Source organism: Nematolebias whitei, chromosome 8 (assembly GCF_014905685.2).
Source record: "Nematolebias whitei isolate Nwh7 chromosome 8, NemWhi1, whole genome shotgun sequence".
Classification (NCBI taxonomy): Eukaryota; Metazoa; Chordata; class Actinopteri; order Cyprinodontiformes; family Rivulidae; genus Nematolebias; species Nematolebias whitei.
In genome coordinates this window covers 9,661,972-9,672,733 of record NC_056505.1, presented here as the reverse complement: position 1 = coordinate 9,672,733, position 10,762 = coordinate 9,661,972, and the positions used below count along the sequence as shown (strand labels likewise).

At 40.4% G+C, this 10,762-nt stretch overlaps 1 protein-coding gene across 1 annotated transcript; it reads left to right on the top strand.

Moving 5' to 3' along the window:
• The first annotated feature begins 3,337 nt into the window (after positions 1-3,337).
• Positions 3,338-8,831, top strand: zgc:114041 (uncharacterized protein LOC574425 homolog). The gene is made up of 4 exons (XM_037680250.1): positions 3,338-3,539; positions 3,619-3,762; positions 6,402-7,163; positions 8,506-8,831. The coding sequence occupies exons 1-4, from the start codon at positions 3,338-3,340 to the stop codon at positions 8,709-8,711; spliced, it is 1,314 nt and encodes a 437-aa protein (XP_037536178.1). The 3' UTR covers positions 8,712-8,831.
• Positions 8,832-10,762: the final 1,931 nt, after the last annotated feature.

Below are 10,762 nucleotides of genomic sequence, written 5' to 3'. Positions count from 1 at the left end.
CAAACTGCATAAAGACAACGAATAGGCTTTTAAATCAGTCTGTTTTACAATCTAGTTAAATCCTTTTAAATATATTCTTATTCTAAATACGCTTGTATTCATCTCGATAACCATGAAGTTTAAATAATTGGAAAGTTTAAAAAAATAATGTTTTATTTTGAAAACCGGATGTTTCTTCTGTATGCATTAGCTTTAGCTTCTTCAAATACTTAAACGTTAGCCAAAATTTATCAGCGATAAAAACGGTAATTGCTCGTAATTTCAAGGCTTGCATGCTGTCCCGTTTGTTCAGTAAATGAGATGAAAATGCGAAAGTGTAAGGTCCGTATCATTTTCTCTTTGAGGCCTTTCAAAGGCGGTCTCCTTAAAAGTGGAGCGCGCTGTGACGTCACGGCGCAGAAAGCGTCGCCACAGCAGGAGGAGGGGGGGGGGAGGAGGAGGAGGAGGTCGTCATGAAGGCTTCAGGGTTTGGACCCGCCGCAGCGACAACAGGTGAGCATTCATTTTTATGAAACTTCTCATTTATTTCTCGGCGTAGTTGTTTTTCAAGTTTATTGCGCTTTTGTTTTGTTTTGAAACAACTTATTTAAATATATTTTATTTATCTAACTGTTTAAACTAAAGGTACTCATCGCAAAGTATGAAACCAGATGAAAAAAAAAAAACATTCTGAACAATATCAGACAGTGCAGTTTTAAAGTGTTTACTCAAGATGTCCAGATGTAACAATTATATTTATTATTTGTTATTTATTTGTTATATTTGTATTTCCCTTTGAATTTCCCTTTGGGATTAATAAAGTATTTTTGAATTGAATTGAATATGCAATTTTGCGGGTTGGCACTCGATGTAAACAAAGCACTCCTGAATCTGCTCAGAGGTCACATGAGTGACCTTCATTAGGTCGACCATAGTCTGATGGTAAATGAATATGGCCGTAAGTTTAATTTTCCACCACTTCAGCTCTTTTCGTACATAAAGGCATGTAGTCACAAATGCTGCTTACAATTCAATTTCAATTCAACCTTTATTTATTTATACAGCTTAGTCTCATTGAGCCTCGAGGACTCATTTACAAGAGAAACCTGTTTTAAACAAAGATCACGGATGAGGTAGAGACGATAGTCTCATAAAAAAAGCATATAAATGAAAAGTAAGCAGAAGAAATATATATTAAAAAAACTGCTACATTATAAAACGATGTGAATACTAAAATCAGAAACATGTCTGCGTTGGTTTTTGCTTTGAGCGTAGCGGTTGTTCAAAGGCCCTCAAGGTCGAAAGCTTCAGATCTTTATGTAGGGTGTTCCAGGATACAGGAGCGGAGTAGAAGAGAAGGCCCTTTTGCCTCGGTCCCCACTGAGGGTACACTGCATGTAATAATGTCCCGTACTGTAGCTGCACTCACAAAGGCAACAAACCAATAAGTGATTTAAAGATGAAAATGTACCAGTGTGAGAGTCATTAAGTTAATGACGACCAATTGACCAGTGAATACAGGGTGCAGTGATGGATTCGGTAGTTACAGCCACTTATGAATCTTTGCGCACCATGACAGCATCCAACATCTGCAAGGTGCTAGGGGCGTTCGTGTAAATAATGTCACTATAGTCAATGGAGGGAAGGAAAGTAGCAGTCCCAAGGTGTTTCTTAGCGTTCAGAGTTAGGATCTATTTCTGAAAAAGAAACGCTGTTTTACTGTCAAGGTTCTTTATTGTCATTCGCATCGCATATAGTACATGAGATGGAACAAAATTGTGTACACAGGGTCCCAGTTACATTCAGTTTCATTTCATTAAGTCGACCAAGATACCCAAGTATTTGTAAGAATCAACAAATTCAATAGGAACACCATTCGAAGATAAAATGGACTACTGGAACTGACTTCCTGTTTGAAAATGACATCCCATTTAGCACAAGTTTGAGACAAAACAAATCTGACTGCATGATGTCAAAAGCAGACTGTAAAAGCTGGAAAACCTTAGCAACCTTTTTAGCTCGACAATAAACTGCCACCGACCGGCATAGAAATGTAAGGATGCGTCGGGTATGATCTGACCTACATTTGTGATGTAGATTGTGAAGAGGGTGGGTCCGAAGACTGAACCTTGTGGAACATCGTTGTTAACAGTTGCATTATCATTGCACATTATACTCTGGTTAGCTGCCTTCGTTACAGTAGACTTTTACATTGGTTCACATTTATTTACAGAATGCTTCCTCTGTGGCTACATGATCTGCAAACAGCAGCGTCTCTAAGACTGTTGGAGTCAGCCTCCCCACCATCACAGACACCTGCACCTCTAGATGCAGGAAGAAAGCCACCTGCATCATGAAGGACCCCACTCACCCAGCACACACACTTTTTGCCCCTCTCCCCTCAGGAAGTTCAGGAGCGTTAAGGGTAGAACGAATAGACTGAGGAACAGCTTCTACCCTGAGGCTGTTAGACTCATGAATATCTAACCAGAACAATCACTGTGAAAAACCACATCATGTCACACAGACTCAAGTTCGTGCTGCTGTTCAGCTTAATGCTTTTATGCTATTAGTGCTTAGCGTCTTTTTAGTTTATGTTTTTCTTAGTTCAAATCTTAGATCTTATTACAGTTTTTCTTTTACATTTTATTGTTTGATGTAACTGGGACCCTGACAATCTCGTTCCACCACATGTACCACATGTGGTGCGAATGACATTAAAGAAACGGACTCTGACTCGGCCTTTGCTCTCAGGCATTCATCACCTTCAGCGTTACACGAGTGCATACTGAGCTGGGTCACTTCCCTCCAGCGAGATCAGAAGCTGTCCTCTCTCATTATTTCAACTTATAAGAGCGGAGATCGTTTCTTTAAACGCATGCTCCTGTTTCTAAAGTGTGTTTCGATTATTACTTTTATGCCAGTGTAGCTCATGTTTGAACATTTTTGATGTGCTTGTATTGATATGTATATTTTATACTAATGCTTTTTATTGGTTGTATTGATTTTGGTCTCTCTTAGAAATGCGACAACTGTGTCTCAACGGGACTAACTTGGATAACTAAAGGAAATGAATTGTGCGGATTGTCTTTTTTTTTTTTTTTTTTTTGTCCAGTACTTGACTTTGCGATGACTACTTTTAATTGTAGCATTTTGTGCAATGCTGGAAATGATTTTAACATCACTAAATAATAGTGGGCTGAAATTAGAGTCGGGAGTTCATCTGTGGCAAAAGATAAACAGTTCTTAACTGTTCCTGCAGCTGCTGTGCACATGATGTGCGCATTTGGACTTTAGTGTTCGTGAGTCACGTGTGGGGAATTATTACACAACAGCCTCCTACAGGCGGGTAGTTCAAATGACGTCCAGGAGAACCAGACCTCCTGATGGGGGGTACGGATGGGTGGTGGTTGCATCAACCTTCTTCATCATGGGCCTTACTGCGGCTGTCCTCAAAAACTTTGGGCACTTCTTCTTGGACATCCAAAGCCATTTTGGAGTTCTGACTAGCACTACCTCATGGGTGACCTCGACAACAATTGCCATGTTTCACATTGGAGGTAAAGATGTGGCAACCTGATTAAACTTTGTCCCTTTTTAAAACCCAAGGTGATTTATTTTATTTCTACTTTTCTACAGCTCCAGCTGCCAGTGCTTTGACCATAAGGTTTTCTCAGAGAGTGGTCATCATAGCAGGAGGCCTGCTCTGTTCATTGGGGATGTTGCTGGCGTCTCTGGACCTCAGTCTGCCTTGGCTCTACCTCACTATGGGAGTCCTGGAAGGTAGCACATTTAAAAACCTGTAAATTGTTCTTTGGCCTTTAATCCACTTATTTTCACGTTTTGTTGTTTATGGTGATTAACAAAACCTTTCCATGCTTTGGTTTGTTGGTATTTGTTATTTGAAAGCATAGAGGAAAAAAAGTTATGTTGAACTTATCTACTTGTGCCTAATCAATAAAGCATATTTTTTATTGCATAAGGTGGCAATAATTAGAAACAGATGACAAACAAAAATGAAACAGTTGAGAAAAGAGAGGATATAAAACGGCAAATAAAACAAAATGTAGTACGTTGTTAAAAGATGAAAAAGGAAGAGAAAAACATTCACAACTGAATTAATGAGAACAAAAAACTACTATTACTTATGTTAGCAATAATAGTGAAAAAAAAAAGCTTAAATATTGATTAACTGTAAATAATTCTAACCGTGATTTTAACAGCAATCGTAATATTCACAATAATAATAAAATCCATGAAGAAACGTTTAAGGGTTTCAATGCAGCCAACATTCAACACCACAACACATCCCTGCAGGGATGTTGGCCAAGAGAGCAACGCCCACACATCTGCACAAGAAGTGCAAAGAGAACCAAAACTATAAGGAAAGGACAATGCTGCTTCCAGCAGCCCCACCACCCCCGAATGTGAAGTCAGTGAGAGGCAAAGAACCCAGACCAAAAGGCAGGACCCCAACAAAACAGCTGCTGTTCAAAAAAACTATCAATTACTTTTCAGAAACGCTCCAAACCATGAACCACAGAAGACGCAGACAACCATACAAGCAATTCTCCACATCCCAGTGATCCCAGATAAATGATAATTATTGTATTTGTACGTTAGTTTTATGGTCTATGCGATATATGATAGAAGTTTTTATAAAACCCAAATATACAATAGTTTTGACATTTACATGCACTGGAAAAAAATATATATATATTCACAGGAGCACACACATCATCAGAAAGTCTGATCCAACATCCTCCTCTTATTGTGGCCCTGTAAAAATCTGCAAAAAGCACTAAACCCAGATCATCACAGCACAAAAAACATAAAGCACGTCAACATTTCAGTCCAGACATGTAAAATCCAACCACCCAGACCTTGAATGATATCCTACCCCAAGACTGACCGGGCCTCCCAACATGCCCCATCTAAATCCCTATGCTTCCACCTGGTCCTCGGTGGTGAGCAATAATAATGTACGTCTGAGTAATCTGTACTCGACAGCAGCAGAAACAAAGACCGTTGAACAGAAAAGGTTTGATTGAAAAAAAAATCCAATCAACAGTTTTCAGTGGAGCTTGTTTTGGTTTCACAACACAAAGACTTTACCGTCTATGAACTCATAATTCTTTTATTTGATTCCCTAGAAACTCAAATGATTCAACTGGTTGATTTATGATCAACGTACACTAAACAAAAATATAAATGCAACACTTGTTTTTGCTCCCATTTTTCATGAGCTTAACTCAAATATTTAAGACTTTTTTTATGTCCACATTAGGCCTTTTCTGTCAAATATTGTTCACAAATAAGTGTAAATCTGTGTTAGTGAGCACCTCTTCTTTGCCGAGATAATCCATCCACCTCACAGGTGTGGCAGATCAAGATGCTGATTCGACAGCACGACAGGCGTGCCTTAGGCTCGCCACAATAAAAGGCCACTCTAAAATGTACAGTTTTATCGCACAGCACAATTCCACAGCGGTCACTAGATTTGAGGGAGCGGGCAAATGACATCCTACAACATGAGGTGGTGGTCATGGATAAATGGCACAACAATGGGCCTGAGGATCTCGTCACGGTATCTCTGTGCATTCAGAATTCAAAAAAATAAAATGCACCTGTGTTCATTGTCCATAACATACACCTGCCCATACCATAACCCCACCGTCACCATGGGCCACTCTATTCACAACGTAGAGACATCTTGCCAACGTGCCATACGCCATCTAATGTGAGCATTTGTCCTCTTAAAGTTGGTTACAACGACAAACTGCAGTCAGGTGGAGAGCATGATGAGCATGATGAGCATGATGAGCATGATGAGCATGCATATGAGCTTCTCTGAGGCAGTTTCTGACGGACTGTGCAGAAATTATTTGGTTATGCAAACTGATTGTTGCAGCAGCTGTTCAGGCGGCTGATCTTTGACAATCTTGGGGATGAAGATGCTGGATGTGGAGGTCCTGGGCTGGTGACTGCGGTTGAGAGGTCAATTGGATGAACTGCCAAATTCTCATAAAAACCTTGGAGACTGTTTATGGTAATGAACATTCAGTTCATGAGCAACAGCTCTGGTGGACATTTCTGCAGTCAGCGTGCCAACTGGATGCTCCCTCAAAACTTACAACCTCTGACATCATGCTGTGAGATAAACCTTTAGAGTGGCCTTTTATTGTGGTCAGCCTAACGCACATCTGTGCAATAATCATGCTGTCGAATCAGCATCTTGAAATGCCACTCCTGTGAGGGGGATGGATTATCTCAGCTAAGTAGAAATGCAGATTTACACAAATGTGTGAACACTATTTGAGAGAAGAAAGAATAAATAAACTGTCATGGAAATGTTTTTAACCTTGTATGGGATAAATATATCTACATGGTTAAGAGTAAGTGTTTCCATTTTGTTTTTCCAGGAACAGGCATTTCCTTCTCGTGGGTTCCTGCCATGAGCATGGTGAATCACTACTTTGCGAGGTGGCGGCCCATCGCCTACGCCCTTGCCAGCTCAGGGGAGTGTGTCTTTTCCATGGTGTTCAGTCCCCTCTTCAAGTGGCTCATTGAGACGTACACCTGGCAGGGCGCTTTGCTCATCATCAGCGGCCTTCAGTTGAACCTGTGTGTGTGCGGTGCACTCATGAGACCTCTAGAGACCACCCTGACAACTTCAGAAGACGATGCTGCTGTGCTCCCTTCAAAGAGGAAGGTTATCTTTCAGTGCTCCCTCCTGAAACAACCTGAACTTCTTCTCTACATCCTGTTTGCGATCTTTGCAGCAGCAGGTTTTTTTATCCCCACTCTGTTCCTGGTGCCCTTCTCCACCAGTTTGGGGATTGAGAAGTACTGGCCAGCCTTCATCCTGTCTGTGCTGGCAGTGGCTGACCTGGCAGGGAGGTTGTTCTGTGGGTGGCTCGCTAACATGAGGCTTCTGAGGAACCTGCAGCTGCTTGTCATCGTCACCACCCTGACTGGGGTGGTGCTGCTTCTGCTACCCATCAGCCACAACTTCTGGGCTATCCTTGGCTTTTCGATGCTCTATGGCTTCCTGTTCGGTTGCTTGGTGGCCCTTCATGTCACTTCTATTGTGGACATCGTGACGTTGGAGGGATTTGACAGTGGACTGGGTCTCTTTATGCTGTTCAGGAGCATCGGAGGCTTCATCGGTCCTCCTGCTGGAGGTAAGCAGTTGGCATTGCTACTTTTCTTCCGTTTGTGTTGCTGTGACATTATCTGAAATACAACTACAGGTACAGTCAGATTAAAGCTTTAAAATAGTGATTTTTATCTCTGTTTTTTCGTCATTTATTCAGAAACTAAGCATTTATTAATCTAATAAAATATGGATTTATATTGATAGTAAATATCAAATTAGTGCTGCAAATATGGATGTCGATTTAAAGAGTCAAAGCAACAGAAATTGTGCTAACACTGCGACCTACTCATACTGAAAACTGCTGCCATAATCCATTCAAGACCTGCTGGTCTGCAAACTTCTGCTCCAATGTTCTTGCTGCTGATAAATGCACACTGAGCATCAAGTCCACATGACCGTGTGTGAGGATTATGAGCTGAAGCCTGTAGCACATCAAAAGGGCCTCAAATAATCTTAAGGTAGAATCAACTGCATGTTTTTCCTTTCACAGTGGAGTTATGTCTTTGTTAGTTCTTTATCATCTTCAGTTCATCTTGAAGAGCAAAAATTGTTTGTGTGTGCTGCCATGAATATTGCCAAAAGAAACGTTTCCTTGATAAATCGCAACAACAGAGCATTTGTCACAAGGGAAAATTACAGAAAAAAAATTTGTTCAGCTTTTCTATTCATGACCAAATAGTTGCTAATGTAACCAAACTGCGGTTTAAACTGATCCTTGCTTTTTGGGAAAATGCTAACATGTTTATTTGCTAAACAAAGATGATAAAAGTGAGTGTCATGAACATCTTATGATATAGCTTTAGTGCTTTTATGGGGTTTTAAAATGAAAAATATTATTTTCTCACGATTAATTATTGATTTTGTTGTGCATGTCAAATATTGGACAATTATCATAATTTAACAGGCTTCAAAATGTGTCTCAGGACGCTTGCATCACTCAAATTGTGAAAAGAGCTGAAAATATTCCAAGCTCAGATGCCTGTAACACTAATATTGTGCTTAGGCACAACAAGTTGTACTAGTTCTCTTTTATTAATGTATTTTTATACACACATGGTTCAAACTGCAGCTTTTTACTCTCGTCAGTTGCATTTAATCCTCTTGCTGCCAAATCACCCATAAGGCCTGAGTTTTAAAACTGAGACCCCATACGTTGTTTTGATCCAAGGGCAGCAGGAGGATTAATGTTTTATGCAGCACCAGATAACGAGGAGAGACGATGAATTATTGAACACAGTTTATTGATAGAGTGGCAGCTTTCCATCCTAAATTTTATTCTCAGTTACTCTACATCAAAGGCAGGTTTGTTAACAGTTGCATGAATAATTGCTGGTACAGTGTGCAACATTTCTCCATTTTCTTTCCAGGCTGGTTGGTGGACCAAACGAACGACTACAGCGCCGCCTTCTACCTCTCTGGCTTCTGCTTCATCTCCTCAGCGGTGTTCGTCGTCCTGGTTGACCGCCTGGTTCAGAGGAAGAAGTCTGCAGAGGCTGAAGGTCAGCAGACGGGAAAAGTCAAACGAGACACAGTAACACAAGAACCTTTCCTGGAGATTACGTTGCCTGACTGACTGTTGATGGTTTGTCTCTGGTTTGGTGTCAGTGCCAGCAGCGGGATGATTTGACCTGGTTTAAACTGGTAGAGCGAGCTACCATCACGAAGTGCATATTTTATAGAGTGTGAACTTCTAAACATCTGCACAAGTGTGATTTAAACCTCATCACAGTTTCCCTTTAAAATTTCTAATGGGAAATGAATGACTTTAACTTACAATCACATATAGTATCAGTGCACATACATAACATTAAAATCAATCATGAAACCAAACATCCATTTACTTTACCTGCTTCTCCTGTTCGAGTCCTGGGGAGCTGGTGTCTCTCCGTCATTCTCTGTGAGAGGCGGGGGACACCCTGGACAGGTCTCCAGTCCATCACAGAGATGCATAAGAGACAAACGACTATTCACACTCTAGAACCTACCGTGCATGTGTTTGGTCTGTGGGAGAAAACCCACGGAGAGAGCAAGCAAACTCCACCAGAAAGGTTCTGGGCAGGGAGACGAACTGGCACCTTTTTTTACTGACAGGTGGCACCTCTTATCCACTGCTCCACCATGTTGCCTCCTGATACCAACCATAATAAGATCAAAGTAGATGTAGCTATTATTGATTATAAAATATTTAAGTTTAGACAATATTTGAATATCCTGTCCGAGTTTCTGCGAGAAGACAACATGAAGAGTAAATCTTCCAAAGTCATGCAGTCCGTTGTTAAACCAGGGCATCGGTTCTTCTGGTTGACATTTGGACTTGAGGTTGGCGAGTCGTACATCGGGCTTGTTTTATTTTACAAAATTGATCTAATCTACCTCCTGATGACTTGTGGAGATATCAACCCTGGACCGGAGGAACGGATGGATCCGACTCATTTCACCATCAAACGTTTAATATGTATACATTTTTCTACCTCAGATGTTAAATTTATTTAAAAACCTATTTACAAACCATTGTAGCAGCTTTGCAGTTACACTAAATAAATTAGGAAATATAAAATATAATAACATCGCTGTCGTGTCAAAACCTCATTCACATCAGTCTGTGGTTTTATGGACGGCTGACCAATTGGTGTCTAAAATAATTTGTGAACGTGTGACGACACATTTACTGGAAAAGTTTGTTTTTTCCCCTTTTGCCTGAAAAACAGTTTTTTGGAGCTACAATATTTCAGCCCGACTGCAAATAAATAAATAAAAGTTTTTTTGTTTGTTTTAAATGCTACAAAGATTTTTCTATTCGTGTCATTCTGAAAGTCAAATAGAAAATTATTCAAACACACTGATTAGTATTTAGAATAAAATATTTTTATAGTTGATATTAATATGAAATTATTCAATATATTTTTTTTTTATTTAGGAGATAAAATGCTTTGTTTAAGTTATTTATGAAAAAGGCCCAGTTTTACTTTCATTACCAGAACTGACAAACTGGGGAACACTTTCTTAAAAGGCGTCAAACAGAAACCAGAACCTGACCAGTTTATTTTTTCCATTGTTTAATCACTCGTACTTAAAGTCCCAATTCTACCATTAATGTGTTGTTAATCAAATAAAGTAAATCACATTTTAAGGTTGTTGGTTTTGACCTTGTTATAAGGTTTTAGAATAAATCTGACGTTTTTTTCTGAATGTGAACAGAATGAGTGTATTTGGTTTGAATCCATCCATCCATTATCTTTTACCCACTTCTTCCATTTTGGGTCACGGGGGTCGTCGGTGCCCATGTCCAGCAATCACTGTGCGAGGGGCGGGGGACACCCTGGACAGGTCTCGTCCATCACAGAGACAAACAAGACAAACAACCATTCACTCTCTCACTCACACCTAGGGACAATTTAGAGTTACCAATCAACCTAACATGCATGTTTTTGGTCTGTGGGAGGAAACTGGAGCACCCGGAGAAAACCCACGCATGCACGGAGAGAACATGCAAACTCCACCCAGAATGGCCCCCCAGACCGGGATTTGAACAGAGAACCTGCTCGCTGAGAGGCAGCAACTCCACCAGTTGCGCCACCGTGCTGCCCTATTTGTGAAGATTCTTTTTCCTAAATCTATTGGACT